The sequence below is a fragment of the Seriola aureovittata genome, chromosome 1 (genome assembly GCF_021018895.1).
Source record: "Seriola aureovittata isolate HTS-2021-v1 ecotype China chromosome 1, ASM2101889v1, whole genome shotgun sequence".
NCBI lineage: Eukaryota > Metazoa > Chordata > Actinopteri > Carangiformes > Carangidae > Seriola > Seriola aureovittata.
Window position 1 is genome coordinate 11125487 of NC_079364.1, and position 16915 is coordinate 11142401.

Sequence of the window (16915 nt, forward strand, 5' to 3'; positions counted from 1 at the left end):
TTAGGGCTTAACTGTGTCTCCAACAAATATTTGGGCTTAGGCAGCTCAGATGTCATATTCACCCCAAGACCATCCCTATGCAAACCTCACACGCTGCACTGTGGTCATATTTTTGGGACTTTAATCTGAACGCACACAATTCAACAGAAAACTTTTCTGTTGACTGGTGCTTTTGTTGGCTGAGACAGCAGAACCACAACAGCTTTGATTGATAGGCCAAATAATGGTCACAACCTGCATTTACAATCTGGACATGAGTTCTGAGCGTCATGACATGCAGTATTGACTCAACATGTATGTGATTTGTACATGGGTTTGTAATTGTATTACATATTATTGTTTAAGTTTCATTTGAATTTATTTTGTTTCACTGAATTAAAAAAAAAAAAAAAAAAAAACTAACCAGAAAGAAAGACAGAAAAAAATGACAAAATACAAAAATCAAAACCAAAACAAGCTGAGTACTAAGCTCCTCACCAAAGCCTCTTAATCTGATTCTGAACCTGATATCTTCACTGATCTATTCTATAAATTTGGTTTTTAATCAACATGAGAAAGCCATGTTTGTATAATCAAGCTCTTTAAAGTGAATTAAGACTTGTTGTATCTCACATTAGTGACTACTGATCATTAATGAATATGGACTCAGTTAAAGCTATGAAGATTCCAGGTCATAGATTATCTAAAAGTAACAGAGCAGAGTGAACAGCATAGGGTTTCACTCGACAGTCACTTACAACAAATGAAATATACAGTCACCAGCTGAACATGAGAAGCCTGGAATATCACATTGATGACATTGAAAATTCCATTTTCCCTTCATGGGACACCTGAGTATACAGTTATTGTTTAATTGGTCTAATGTTACACTTCAGAATGTGAGCTTAGTTTGTAAAGACGACATTTTTAAGGCAGGAGAGAAACAGGAGGATAAAGAGCAAATGAAGAAATAAATAACTTGAGAAGGAACTAAGATGGAATTTGGGAACTGTGAAGGTCTTTAAGAAATTAAGAGTGAACAGGAATTCTTGAGAATGAGCAGCAGAGGACCTGTAGTTTCTCTGGGAAAATGGAAGAAGTCAGGAGAGAGGGAACATGATACTTATCAACTGTGGCTGTCTGCTTTTTTTTCTCTTTTCTCTCTCTCTTTTGCTTTCCATCACCTACTCAGGCTATCCTCATGCCTCTTTCCTCCAGCTCCTGGCCTGGAAAGATATTACTGACAAGTCAATCTGGGAGCAGTGCCTATTGAACAGCATTTACCCAGCTGTGAATAGGTAGTCCCATCCCCAGCCAGATTCAACTGAGGCCAGACCTCAAATAGGTCCATCAATTGAGCTATAATGAAGGGGCACAATAGGAGCCAAAGAGGCTTCCCACATCCTTGTGATACCACACACACACACGCATACACTCAGACACTGTTGCTTCTTATCTCCCATGAGACAAAGATGTTGGGGTCATTAGCAGGCCTGCTGGTCACAGACACATCGTTTTCTTTCTTTTCTTTTTTCTAACATATTGGTCCACAATCTCCCATAGGAGTTCAATTGGGTTGAGATCTGGTGACTGTGAAGGCCATAGCATATGATTCACACCATTTTCATACTCATCAAACCGTTCAGTGACCCCTTGTGACCTATGTATGGGGAACATTGCCATATATTTCATATGATAGAAGGAGAGGGAGACTTTGACCTTTGTACTGTTTAAGATTGTTCACTGGACTTGAACTAATTCTATTTATATTTGCAGTTAATATTGTGCATGTCAGATACACCAACGCATATTGCCAGCAGCAGCCAGACATGAGTCACAGGGCTGCAGGGGGTCATAGCAGTGAACCTGACTGACAGTATCAGAAGTCCTAACATCATGGTTTACCACTGACAGTCTGCTCTCCAGCTTCAGATCTTTGCAGCTACGAATGTTAATGCTTTCATGTTTTGCTGTCAAATGGTACTTGCAGCAACATTTAATTTACACTTAATGTGAGATGGACCAGTTGTTGACCTTGACCACATCCTCACAGCTTCAGCAAGGTTGCACGGGAGCAGTATGGCAAGCTGGTGATCATGCACAGCAATATGGAGACACTATACCAGAATGTGCTGGAGTACTTTGCAATCGATCCCAAGAAGACCTCTGTGGAGGAGCTGTTCACTGATCTCAGCAACTTCCGTTCCATGTTCACTGTGAGTATACCACATTAACATGTTACTGTGAATCTTCACATTTGATTGAAATGGGGTGATGGATGGTTGATTCTCAGTTGGATTGACAGTTTTTATTTTGTTGATGTCAAAAGAATGATCATTAATGCACTGTTAAACACATATAACACTTCAGCAGAAATGTGATAATGTGTTGGCTGTTTAAAGAAAGAACTGAAATGTTGGTAAATAGATACATTAAGCAACTAGACAAACTAAACAAAGAGGTCTTTGTGTCTTTTATCAGCTAATAATATAGTAATATAGTAATATTTGGAAAAAGATTCCTTATATAAACATTTTTGGCCTATGGAAACATTTAACTGCATCAAAACCATTAATAAGTTGGAATTTATTGTTGTCCATTAAATAAAACTTAAGTAAAACGTGTTTTGAAAACTTGGGTAGGCGAGACATGTAAAATGTTGGCTTGAGTATTGTGTTAGCCTTGAGAAGAGCTGCTGTTAATTTTAATCTAAAAAAAAAAAAAGGTGCATGTTTAGAAATTGTTTTGAACTTTTAGTGTTTTTATTCATAGGCTCTATAAATACAGAACTTCATCTTTTTATGTGATTCACACATCAGTGTCCTGTGGTATAATGCAAAGCAGAACAGTGCCAGTCCTATGTAGTCCAGTCCCAGCCAGACATTTATGTCATCGCTGAGCTCTGTGGCCTTATCAGTCTGGTGCTACTGTGAGCTGTGGAGCTGTGGAGACCCACTGTGTTTAATCAGCAGGATTAGTGGCACAGGCCACTGGGCGCGACAGATAATAGTAGCTAATTAGCCTACTAAAGTTCCTGCCCTGCCCCCAACTTAACATCTACCACACACAAATGGATTTCACGCCTCTTTGCCTTTTTTCCTGCACAGTCATTGGTTATGCTTTAGATTTGCTTATACTCAAAAGCTTTTTCTTTACATTTATGTTCTTCATGGAGAATAGTGGTCCTGTCTTATTCCTGTTTTATATCTAAGGCTCAGAACCGTGTTAGTATAATCACTGTTCTTTATGAGGCAATACAAAAAAATTTTCAAACTTTAATTTTTATACAATGAATATATTTGGTAATTTCTTCATGGTCAGAAATAGTATAGTTTGATAAATGAAACTAAGCACATAAGTTCAGACTGGGATCTCTCATTCTCCCTTTGCCTCTCTCCTGAAATCCCATCTTACTGTGGCACTTGCTACCTGATGTAGACATTTCCTGCATACTGTACACAAATAATGAGTACTTTACATAAGTCATACAAGTGAACAGTTTTGAATAGGTCAACAATTAATTATTTTAACTGTTATATATTCATTAAATTGTGCATGATAAGGATATCATATTAGCAACAGTGTTTTGTAAACCCTTTAGAAGCCCAATAATTAAACTAAATAATGTTGCTCCTTAGAGTGTCAGTATTTTTTAGGCTGTCCACACATGTGTTATTGGTAGAAATCCAGTAAAAGCAGGCATTACAAGTACAGTATTTAGAGTAAATGTTAATAATATAAGAGGAAAAGACTGCCTTGCCTGACTTGGGAGCCACGTTTAAGCCATCTGCTAACAATGTCAAATCATATTACAGGTGTTGGGTTTTCATATAAGCACACTTACTTAATGCATAACATTTAACCTTGAGCCACAAAATGTTTTATTAGTCCTGCCCTCTTCCCTTCTCTCAGTATTTATTCTGTCTGCCATATGTGGCATCTGACCTGAGACTGAAATAACTACAATATCTACACAGACTCAAAGAAACACACAGGCAGTCAGAAAAAAAATGTTCCCAGATGCTTTGCTTTTAGCCTGGCTGTACCTTTCTCTCTTTTTTTCTTATGTTATTGATCCCAGGACTTCTGTGCTGTGATTCTTTCCTCATTGTTACAGCCACAATACAGTTCAACACTTGCTGTGTTCAGATATGAATGAGACACAGAGCAAGCGTTAACGTCCTCAGTATGTTCTGTGCATTAATAAAATGCCAGTTAATGCTAATGACAATATATCACAAATATTATTGGCATGATAATGTTTCATATTGCAGCTATAATCCCTTTTATTTTAGTGCCATGGTTAAGTCTTGAGTTTTGCAGAAGTGTTTATGTTCTGACCAAACATAACAGTTAATGACTGCCAGTGAAAGGTGAACAAGCCAAGTGTTTTAAAGACTAGCATTATATGGTCAAAACTCCCAAGGTAACCATCGATTCCCCTGTGATAGGTCAAGGTGTAAGCAGCTTACACCCTTAGCAATTTGGTCAAATGGTCACATCATACAGACATATCTTCGGAGAAGCCAAGGCTAGGTCAATGAACGTAGGCATACAGTAAATCTCACCACCGTAACCTCTCAAATCTGTGTCAGCATTTACCCTGCTGTGCCAAGGCCTGTGCTAATAGGTGCGTGCTGTCTCTAGACCACTGCCTGAAGTGAACTGAGCCTTGAACTGTGTGTATGTTGCTCGCATAATGTGTGTGCGAGCGTGTGTGCGCGTTTGTTTGTGTGCGAATGTCATTTTGTGTTGGCAATTTTTTACAGGGAAAGCTGCTTAGGTTTTTCACACACAAAGATGTACACACACACTCGCGCACACACACACACATACAGCATGCTCAGTCACCCGTAGGAAGGAGACCCAGGGCGAGGCCGCACATCTGACAGGAATCCAATTGAGCGTGTCTAATGGCGGACATCCAGGAGAGGAGGAGGGGGAAGCAGACCTGCAGTGATGAAGGAGAGCGGAGGGCAATTTCCTCAGAGAGCTGCTTCTCTCTCTCTCTCTCTCTCTCTCTCTCTCTCTCTCTCTCTCTCTCTCTCTCTCTCTCTCTCTCTCTCTCCCACTCACTCCCTCACTCACTCACTCACTCACTCTTTTGCTCCTTCAGCTTAACATTACAGTGAAAAATAATGCTTTGTCCGAAAGCAAAAATCACATGATATTTTCAGGCTCTTCCTCACTATCTGTCAAAATCAGTTTGTTCAGTTCTCATTATTTTTCAGTTTTTAGATAATTGTAGCCTTTAATGTTGAACTCAGATTTACAAACAAAAAAATTGCCTGGCCTGTGCTTAAAATTAACTTTTTATGTTACTGTACTCAGTTAACATTCACACTTCTTCAATTATTCTTAAATTGCTAATTGGTTCTGTGATTTAAGAAAACAGAATGGCCTTTTTGTGCTTGCTGTGATCATATCAAATTTTGTTTCAACAGGGATGTTTTGATGTAATATTCTTTAGCCGCTCTTTTTCCTGTTCTATTTTCCCTCTGAAGTTTAAGCTTCATCCTCTTAAACAGGCCTACTTGCTGAATTGACAAATTATTGACTAATCATTGTTTTCCTGGGCTGCTGGCGGCAGTAAAGGGACCAGTTAGATTAGATGTAATTTTGCCTTTACAGACTATCTCTATGGATCTGCATAGGCATATTATTGAAACCATCTGCCAGTCATTTTCAGCCGTGGTCTAGGCACGTCTCCATGATTGGCAACCTCAACCTTTGTTGGTTGGTTGGTCGGTCAGTGGGTCCATCACTTTGGTCTAAAAAAACTATTGGATGAATTACAATGGAATTTCCTACCAATATTCAAGGTCCTTAGATGAATCCTAATGACTAGTTTCTCCTCTAGTGCCACCAGTGGGTCAAAATTTTCACTCATTCAGTAAAATATCTCAACCTCTACTTGATGGATTGGCACAAAATTATACGTACACATGCATGTATTCTATTGACTTTTGTGATCCCCTGACTTTTCTTCAAGTGTATTTAGCGGATTGGTATTTTTGGTTAGCCTGTGCATATTCTCATTTGTCCAGGTCATAGTATCCTAAAGGAGTTTTAAATCGAAAAAAACAACTGGACTTGATTATTTGGCTGGGAAGACTGGGACCAGCCTGGTCAGATGCGTACATGAACTGATGAAGCCTCTTGGATGAGAGGTGAAAGGTCTTCCCAGACAAATAATCAAGTCCAGTTGTTTTTTTTTTGTTTGTTTTTTTTGTTTTTTTTTTTCGATTTAAAACTCCTTTAGGGTATTTTTGGTTGTTATCGATGCACTCACTAAGCACTTTATTAGAAACACCTGCTTATTCATGCAATTATCCAATTAGCTAATCATGTGGCAGCAGTGCATAAAATCCTGCAGATACAGGTCAGGAGCTTCCGTTAATGTTCACACCAAACATGAGCTTGGGGGACAACATTGTGATGTCAGTGACTTTCACCGTGCCGTAATTGTTGCCGGATTGACTGGACTCTTTTTCCCCTGGGATTTTCACTTACAATGGTGCCAAAAACAAAAAAACTTTGAGTGAGCAGCATTTTTGTGGACAGAAACACCCTCCAGGTGAGAGAGGTCAAAGGAAAATGGCCAGATTGGTTGGAGCTGACAGAAAGACTACAGTAACGCAGATAACCACTCTTTACAATTATGGTGAGCAGAAAAGCTTCTCAGAATGCACAACACGTCGCACCTTGAAGCGGATGAGCTACAGCAGCAGAAGACTACGTCAGGTTTCTCTCCTTTCAGCCAAGAGCAGGAATCTGAGGCTGCAGAGGGCACAGACTCACCAAGACTAGGCAGTTGAAGATCGACAAAACATAGCCTGGTCTGATTAATCTTCTGCTTTGGCAGCAGCAGATGGTAGAGTCAGAATTTGGCATCAACAGCATGAATCCATGGACTCAACCTGCCTTGTGTCAATAGTCCAGGCTGGTGGTGGTGGCATTCTGGTGTAGGGAATATTTTCTTGGCAGACTTTGGGCCCTTTAATACCAATCAATCATGGTCTGAATGCCACAGCCTATCTGAGTGATGTTGCTGCCCATGTGCATACTTTTATGTCCACAATTTACCATTTTCTAATGGATACTTCCAGCAGGATAATGCACCAAAAGCCGCCTTGAACTGGTTTCATGACGATGACAATGGGTTCAGTGAACTTCAGGGGCCTCCCCCGTGACCAGATCTGAATCCAGTAGAACACCTTTGGGATGTGGTAGAGCGAGAGACTGACAAATCTGAAGAAATGATTTGATGGAATCAACATGAACCAGAATTTCAAAAGGATAGTTCCAACATGTGGAATCCATGCCATGAAGTAATGAGGGTGTTTTGAGCAAAATGGGAGACCCAACCCAGTATTAGTATGGTGTTCCTAATAAATTGCTTGGTGAGTGTATATCTCAATAACTATTGCGTGGATTATAGTGAAATTTGGTACAGGCATTCATGGTCCCCTCAGGAAGAATTATAATAACTTTGATTTTCCTGACCTTTGATCCAGCACTATCATCAGTACTCTGCTTAATGAGTACATAATTGCAAAACTAATGACTTCCCCATCCTCAGCTGTACTTTGTGCATATTGCTAATTAACAAATTTGCGTCGTAGGTTTACGAGGCATCTTGAGGTTTTATCTTGCTTTTGTTGCCAGACAAACTAAACATACATCTTTTAATAATTTAAAACTATATGTTATTAAATATAATAGACAATAAAAAATTACACTAATTCTACCACTGACTAGATCGTCGTCTGTTTAAAATTGCATATGTCGAGGCTCCAGTTCTGTTTGGTTGATATAGTGCGAGTATGTTTACATTCTGTTTTAGTAATTGAATTTGACTTTTTAATGAGAGAGCTCCTTGATGGCAAAGAGGGGAAGGAGTGTCAGATTTTAGACTGAGCATTAGGTATCCATCACAGCTGTCTACTTGTAACCTGGGATCATTTAATTGTACCTTATTATAAATATATTATGCGTCAGTGCTCTTGTTCTTCCCTTTTCTTTTTTGCTCATTTTCTCTGCCCATAATTTACCAAATTGGATGCCCATTAAGAATATAGTCATTTGTGAATCAGTGGTTGCCACGAGCAACCGACAGTCATTCCATCAAATCAAAGTTAATTTTGTGGAGGAGTTGGTTTCATTTAAAAATAGAGCTCTGAACAGCTTCAGTCTCAGTCATTTGGTATTCATCTCCCCTCTCCTCTCCTTCAGCACTTTCCTCCTACATTCTCTGCAAACCTGAGTGGTACTCATCAGTGTCATTAGCTAGTATTGTCTTTTTATTTGTTGGTTTAGATAGATGTTTACTGTATGTTTGCGTGTCAACAAAGCACAATCGCCTGGTCGTGTGTTCATGAATAAGAAAAAATAAAACTTTCAGCCATAGAGAATACTTGATTAAAGCATATGCTAAGAATGGTGCAGCTGTATCAAATTGTGAATGTTATATATTGTCAAACCCCTACTATCAGTAATTCAGAGTGTTTACTCAAGTTGTCATTTCTCTGTAATTCATATAGCTTGTTGACGCTAAATCGACTATGCTGAATTGTATTTCAAGTTGGCTATATAATGTCCAACAATGGCCACTTGTATGCTGACTTAATATGATACTGCTAGTGCCTCTTTATTTTTCCACTGTAGCTCCCTCTATACTCCACAGTTCATGTAACGTGTGCTTTTGTGTGCGTCCGTTCATGCTGGTTTGGCATTCTTCCACTGACCTGCCTGTCTAGCTGGGCTGTGTGAATAACGCAAGAGGAGGGGAGATGAGGAGGAAGAGCTTGGGTGTTTGATAAAAGCCCAGACTCCCTTGCTTTAAGTGACTGGATATTGATCAGGGTGGCAATCATGCTAGCACTCTATTAAATCATATGCAGTCTGTCTCTTGTCTGTGGCATTATTGAGCTATCGACAGCATCGTATGAGTTTAACAGCCTTTTGGCACAGGGATTATAGAGCCTGCCTGAAGTGGTTGATATACAGTAGATACCATGCCCATAAACTGAATCAATCTTCATAGACAGACAGGGTGGAATTAATTACATTTTTTTGACAAGTTTAGAAGTTGGCTTCATCAGTTTGTTTGAATGTCAATAACACTTAAAGACAACCCTTTCCCAAGACCTGATATTTCAGTTCAACATTCAACATTCAAGAATGAGAAATAAAATTGGGACCCATAAGCTTGAACTAGGGTTCTGTGGTTGAAATGCACCTAAACTATATGAATAGCTCTAAGAGTTCCTGAAAAACTGCCCGATGGTCAAAAAAGGAAGGTCAGTCAACTTACGTCTTCTCATTATCCTTGCATATTGTTAACTTGCTTTTGTAGTCCATTTATTTTTATAGAAGGATGTACACAGATTTGCTCAGTTTTTCCCCATTTTATTGCTGTGCTCTGTGAGCAGAAAGGCCTGACAAAAAAGAAAAGATGAATGATTGCAAATGTGATTGAAGCTGACCCGTCAGCATTTCCTTGAAATAAGCAGGAGTCGCTATTCTTCATGGATCATCATTTGAGTCAAACTTCATTTTACGCAGAAAAAGAAATACCACATTTATTATATTGTAATTCTATAATTTCAGTCAGACACTGCAGGTACTGAAAAATTACAGTCAGAACAGTTGATTGATGAGGAGAAAAAGACTAGCATAGAAGCACATGATTTTTGTATTGTATATATGTCCAAGGCAGGACAGTACATGCACCATACTTGTGTAAAAATAAACACACGATCTCCTAAGTATATGCCAGAAGCTCATAATTTAAATTGGATCTAATAATGGATTTATTTCTATCGTATAGTCCCTTTCTGTCAAATTCAGGTGGTTTTTGAATGTGGATATGTGTTTGCAGCTGATCCACAGGTGGTGTGGGAGACTATAAACATCTATCCACACACCAGCAACACCTGTGTTCAGCTCAACATCTACTCTACAGCCTGTTGCTATTGAATTGCACTGCAGTTAGCAATGCTCACCTGCTGTTAATTGACTGGACAAAGCTCACACAGTTGCCACCAGGTGATGCTGAAGGTGTTTCACTTACTGTATACACAGCCATACAAACACACGGTGATTTGATACTTGATTCATTTTCATATTTTATATATAAATATATTTTTAGTATTGCACATTTTTTTCCTTTTTTTTTATACACAGGAATTTTTTGTTTCTTTCATTTCTTTTAAGGTTATGCTGCCCGGTATGTTTTAAAAGAGAAAAACACAGGAGAACAAGCAAAATATTTAAAAAGAGTCTTCATCTTAAAAAAATTAAATAAATATTTGTTGTTTTTGAATGTGCAGGAAAGAGTCAAAATTAGAACAGAAAATACTGTTTTTAAAAAGACCACCATGTTTCGGCTAGGAAGGGTTTTTTGTTGTGGTGGTGCGTGCGCGTAATACATCAGTGGTTGGAGTGAGTATCAACAGATAATACCAATTTTTATTCCCTTCTGTCTTTTTTTTTTCTCTTCTTCTTGCCTCAGCTGGGTGTCGCGACATGTCTCCACTTCCTGTATCCGTTTCAAATTAAAACACATCTGCAGAGTCATGTAATTGCAACTACATGACATTGCCGCCATGGCAGTTATTTGCAGCGCCAGGCTGCCACTGCAAAATGTACGTAGTGGAAACACTGGACTAGCAGCTTTTATTCATGTCTTTAGGTCATTGTTCCATCACTCCATCACTCCAGTTGTTTTGCGTCTGACAGGACCAGAGTGAAAATGTACCTTAGAAGCTTCATTTGACTGTAATAGTGCCTGATAAAGATGTCTGCAGGGTTTGACAGCTGCCTCTGACTTTGACAAGCTCTACACTACTGTAATTAACCCCACTTAGCAATCCGTCTTGTTTTTTCTTTCTTTCTGTCTCCTCTCACAACCCACACACACACACACACACACACACACACACAAACAGCAAGCACTGAAGGAGAACCTGCGGCGGAGGGAGTCAGAGGAGAAACAGAGGAGAGCACGGGCGGCAAAGGAGAAGGCTGAGCGTGAAAAGCAGGAGAGACAGCAGAAGAAGAGGAGGTTGCTGGAAGTCAATGCAGGTAGAAACTGTTCAATCTGCTTCTCCTGTCAACTGAGCCCTTTACAGGAAACTGTGCTAAATCAATCTAGGTTCAAATGGTGTAAGAGATCACTCAAGGAAATGGCTCTCATTTATCAAACGAATTTAAGTCCGATTTTAATGGATTAGAGGAAAACCCACATCTACACACAGTGTTCTTGTGATTATAATTACCCGTTGTGTGTGTGTGTGTGTATATATATATATATATATATATATATATATATATATATATATATATATATATGACAAAATAACAACAAAATCTTTGTTAGCTGACAATTAATCTATTCAATGTAATTTTGGTAACACACACTGTGTCATGTTATTGTGCCATATGTGTTGCCTTCCCTTGATTTGTGGACAGTTTAACAGGGTTCTAGACGTGTTGCATTGTACAGATTTCAACTTTGAACCATTTAAAGGTAATATTATGATAACTGATGAAAGGTTATCAATTTAAGTAGAGAAATTCACATCTTCTGTGACCCCTTCTTTGGAGGTTAGGCAGCATTTGTCAGGATTGTAGGGTTTCAGTGTATTGCTACAAGACACTTTAGCAGGATAGGTAATTGCTAAATGACCAGGTTACCCAGGTTAACTGGTTGAAGGACGGCCTCTGTAACTTCATCCAATGAGTTACACTTTTTGGCTGAGCAGAATGTTATGCCACAGTCCACAAAGACTGATGATTGAATCGCTTACAACTTGATACAAAGTTCACATTCACAATTGATGTTAGTACCCTTACACTTTCTTCTAACATTTTATGTTGAAAAGCATAAGTGATGAACTAGGCTGCAAGTAAAAGGTTTGGTGTTCAGCTGCTTGGCGGTCATAAAAATGCAGCTAAATGCAGCATGAAAAATCATTTCTTCTAATCCATTGAGTTTAAAATATGCTTGTCACAAAAAGTGGGAAAGAGCAATCATTTTCCAAGTTAAAACATTTTAAGAAGGTACCAAAGATTTCTCAGATGTCTGGGATGATGATACTTTGTCATGTGTAACAATTTATTTCTATAAACTCATGGACCTGTTACTCAAAATGGACTTCATGGATAATATTTGATGTCTCACTGATATCTGAAGCAACATGAACCCACTAACACAGCACCATGTGTGCCACAAATTTGCTCTTAGCTTTGAATTTTATTGTATTAATGTGACACTTTTGCCTAGAAACTGGTGAGTAAAGAATACCTTGTTTAAGGCAACACGGTTACTACATGTTAATGTTTACCACATGTTACTAAGAATAAGTGTAACAGTTTTCGAGCTTTATGATGGATATGTTGCTCACTGATAAGAGTGTGATGGGTTGTGTACAGTTTCAGAGTTGGACCTCTGGTTTTGCTTTGACAATGTGGTATTTTGTTATCCGAAACATGCTGTTGAGTCTCCTTTGTTTTTCCACTGCGCTGGACAAGTAATTATACTGATTACTTCCCTTATTGATGGATAGATCTATGATTTCAGCTTTGTGTATATTTTAGCAAGATGTTATCCACTTTTGTACTTGGTGTTTTTAACACATGCTCGCATATTGTCAGCAGATGTTTAGGGCGTTTTTTTTCGAAGACTTCTACATATACTTTACAATACCTTACTCTTTTCAAACACTGTCCACTGTTGTGACCCTGAGGGACAGTGTAGCTAGAATGATAGCTCTGTTTACCAAGCAGGTTCCGCAGGTTCAGACATAGCTATGAAGAAGGCAATGTCTACCTTATGCCAGAGCATCTGGTTCCAACTGTCAGTTGTTTTTCTTTTTTTTTCTCCCCTCTTCCCCTTTGGAAAACCACTGATGCCAGAAACTTGTTCAACATTGCAGCCTCCAGACCCATTTCCAGTGCCAAAGCCAAGGCTGGCAAAGCAGTTGAGCTTGGCAGTCCCAGCTCTGCACCAGCATCTATAGCTAACATGACTATGCCAGCCACTGCAGCACTCCTGTAGACGTTAAGAGTGCTAGGAGAGAACCACCATGCTCCATCTAGGCCAAAGTACTGCTGTGGGCATACTATCTAGCCAAACCAAGGCCTTTCTTGGCTAAGACATAATACAAACTGGACATCTCTCAATTGTTGCCATCTCCCACGGAGTGCCTGAACTTTTATAGTGCTGGGCCCATCCAAATGAAGGGTCATGTCCAGTTGAAATGAATGAACAAGATTCTAGTTGATAGGTTATGGTACTGTGTGTTTGTCCAATAGCTGTACTGTATCTGTCAACCCTGCTGCGGTTATCTGGAAACACCAGCAACAGAGTTAAAGCCAAAAAATGAACTACCACCAATAGGCCATTTTTGTATGGGCTGTGTTTATATTAGGCAGGAGCGGTAATATCCATCAATTGGTAGTGAATGGTCTGCAGATGTAGGCTTGAGGCAATGCTCTGTTTCTGCAGGTATTGCCAGACACCATGTCTGTGTAGGTATATGTGTGTGTGTGTGTGTGTGTGTGTGTCTGTGTGTGTGTGTGTGTGTGTGTGTGTGTGTGTGTGTGTGTGTGTGTGTGTGAATGAGAGACAGAGACAAAGGGAGAGAGATAGAGGTAGATACTATACATTTTTACATGTTCCGCATTCTGATGAGACTTAAATTGAGCTTTTTGTCCGTCTTACAAAACAATTTGTTTGCTTTAAGCCAAACACCACTCATGAGCGGAAATGCACCCTTCCCAAGCATGAAGCATGTTGGTGGCAGCATCATGCTTTTGGGATGCTTCCTTGCAGAAGACCCTGGAAGGCGTGTGAAAGAAGAGAGTAAAATGAATCCAGTAGAATTTAGAGAAATCCTGGAAAAAAAAAACAAAAAACATTCAGCTAAACAGAGTGAAAGCAGTTTCGTGAGGAAGAAAGGGGAAAATTATAGAGTCCAGATGATAATAACCTATCCACATAAAGTCAAAGCTTTAATTGTCGCCTCATATTAATCCTTATTTAATCAAGAATTTGGGGTTTTATATTAGTACTTAATTTAAATCTGTTTGTCTTCACTGTGGCATTAGAGTAATTTTTTTGTTAATCAGTGAAACAATAATTAGTACATACATTTTGTTCCAGTGTTGTAAACCAATAAAAGGGACCTCTGTTAATTTTATTGGAGCTGTATATCATTATTTATCCTTGTGCGAGTTTTAATAACTCTTGCATGTTAAGTTTGTAACTCGCTCAGATTGACAGCTTGTACTTCTTTCTCCTGTAATTGTGTGTTGAGTTGTGTTTAACTGTAAACTTTTCTATTTGAGAAAAGTAGTTCAGAAATAAGAAAATCATAAGACTAAACTCCAGCCAAATTTTGTCATGAAGGCTTATACAAATATGCCTAGAGCTTGAAATTTATTTAGATACGCTCAAATTAAGATAAAGCTAAAGGCAAACTCAGTGACAACCCCAAAAAATGATGTTTCTGGCAATGTATGACACACACACACAAATGCACACAAACACACACACAAACACACAGAGAAACACACAGACACACACAGACAGACTGTTGGGATGAAATGAATATGTGATAGAGATTTGGCATTGTGCTGCCAACACAGGACAGGATTTACTCACTCTCTCTCTCACACTCTCACTCTGTCTCTCATTCTGTCTGTCTCTCAGCCTATTTATTAACTAAAGAGCTTTCTCTTTGTTTGTCAGGATGGATTGTCCTCAATGGAGATTTTCTGTGTAATCATCTGATTATCCATCAATTCCCTAAAAAGCCCCAGAGAGGCTGCATATCCACATTATGCTGAAGGGCACAGCAATGAGAGACAGGGGAAAGAAGGGGGGAGGGTTTCCTGGAGGAAATGATCAAAATGGATTTTAGCTTCTTTACCTGCGACAGGTATCTGCATTTGGTTTGGTTTTAGCTTTGCATACTTATGTATTCCTAAATGTGAGGTTGTCCCTGTTTTTTTCCCTCCTTTTCCTCCATCTCTTTTACCTGCCACAGACTGGGCTTCTATCTACACTATAATATCCAGCCTGGTGTCGTCATCTGTATGGTGCGTTCTGGCAGTCTGAGAGAGCAAGAGCATCAGCTTGCATGCATTTGCATAGAGCCCTATGGAGATTGAAATTCAGATTGAATAGGTGTTTTTTCCTTTTCCTCTAGCTGTGCCTGGTTTGTGTATGACAAATCTGTTGCATTAACTCCCAGGGTAGGCTGGGAGCGGGAATGTTTGTGGAGCGACAAATTACACATCAGAGCTTTATTTAACATTCCCTACATGGCTACAAGCAATGAACTATTAAGATGTCAAATAGAAGAACAGCTAGAGATGCAACCCTGCATGCAAAGATGCTAAAAACATGGGAGGGACATGGGAAAGGAAAATCCTTATGCGAAGTGTGAGCTAGCTACTATATATTCTCATGAGCTTTTTCTTAGATAGTGTAGGCAAAGTAATGCCCTCAGTAACATGGATTAGCATTACAGTGGTGCTAAAATAGTTGTTTTTTCATTTTATTCTATTGTATTATGTTCTTCATACCTTTAGAGGACAGTTCAGCTGGGATTGTACTGGTGAACCCACTGGACTGTGGGCTGGGTACCTGTGTTGCTGTGGGCAAGTAGGATAACAATGTCCTCATGTCTACTGAGTGGTGGTTTGTTGTTAGAAAGCAACTCCACTCTATATTTTTGAGCAATGAAAAACATATGTTCACTGCACTCCTTGTCTGTCGGACCAATTTCAAGTCTGTTTTTGTTGAACCCAGCTGTGGTATAGCATGGTATTATAATGCTATAGTACATCAGTGCTACACAGGTTGTGGCAAGGGCATGTTGTCCCCACTAGTTGGTGGTGCAAACCAGATTATTAGAGTGGGTACAGTTACTCTTGAAACTGTTGTTTTTTTAGGGTTTAATGTTGTACTTAGTCTGCTATCATCTTGCGACTGGTGCTGGACTGGTCATGTCTCTTGGCCACTAAAGGGCAGAAGAACAAACAAACAAACAAACTGACAAACCCAAACCACTGACAACGTTTCACCTTAAGCAGTTGTTATGTTGTTTCCTAATATGAAGCAAAATCTTCTCGTGTCCCCTCATTATAGAGTGCATGCCCATAAATGAACCTTTAATCATTTTAAAGATGCTATGTGGTTTCTCTATGAATATATGGATTTATCACAGGCTTTATCTGATTATGCCACTGTGTGCTACTTGGCTAAGTTTGACAAATGAAAACTCTTCCTTGCAGCAAATAAATTCAGCATTTTCAAGAATGATTAACAGTGACCTATTATAATATTGAATAGCAGGTTATGATGCGTGGCTGTCATTTGTATATCCCTGTTCACCATTCAATGAATGGCCTGGCTACTTGTTGCTCAAAGTACCACTGCAACAGAGAGTATTCCATAGAGAGAGAGAGAGGAGACTGACTAGCCGTATTGCACCATTTGCCTCCTAAGTGTCCAAGGGAACACAGTGGTCGGCCTGCATTCGTTGTACTCAGGCATGTCATTTTCTCTCCTTAGCTTTTTCATCCCGGCCCAATTGACCCTATTTCTTGCCTTGCTCTGGCCCACCTCTGCTACTCAATGCAACAACTGGGTCATTGTCCTGATGATAAGTGCCACATCCTGTTGAGTGAAGTGGCGGGAGGCAGTAGTACAAGTCTGAATAGAGGGTAGGCATCGACACACAGACAGGCTGTGTGTCCAGACAATTGAAAATGCCAGTCTGAACAGGCTCTGATTACATAGATGGTGATTGAAGTTTCACTACAGTCAGGGAGATCGCTATAGCCTTCTCCCAGAGGTTGAGGTTTAGCTTTGTCCTGATTCCACTTGCTGAGTTTATTCTTTTGTTTTGTGGTGGAGTGA

At 39.4% G+C, this 16915-nt stretch overlaps 1 protein-coding gene across 2 annotated transcripts in view; it reads left to right on the plus strand.

Annotated features, from left to right (window-relative positions):
* Positions 1-16915, plus strand: part of LOC130171604 (protein diaphanous homolog 3-like) — a 161429-nt gene that overhangs the window by 91542 nt on the left and 52972 nt on the right. For both annotated transcript variants that reach the window (XM_056379666.1, XM_056379672.1), the window contains 2 exons: positions 2031-2195; positions 10932-11067. In XM_056379666.1, coding sequence (XP_056235641.1) covers positions 2031-2195; positions 10932-11067 — 301 coding nt within the window. The remainder of the gene's footprint in view (positions 1-2030; positions 2196-10931; positions 11068-16915) is intronic.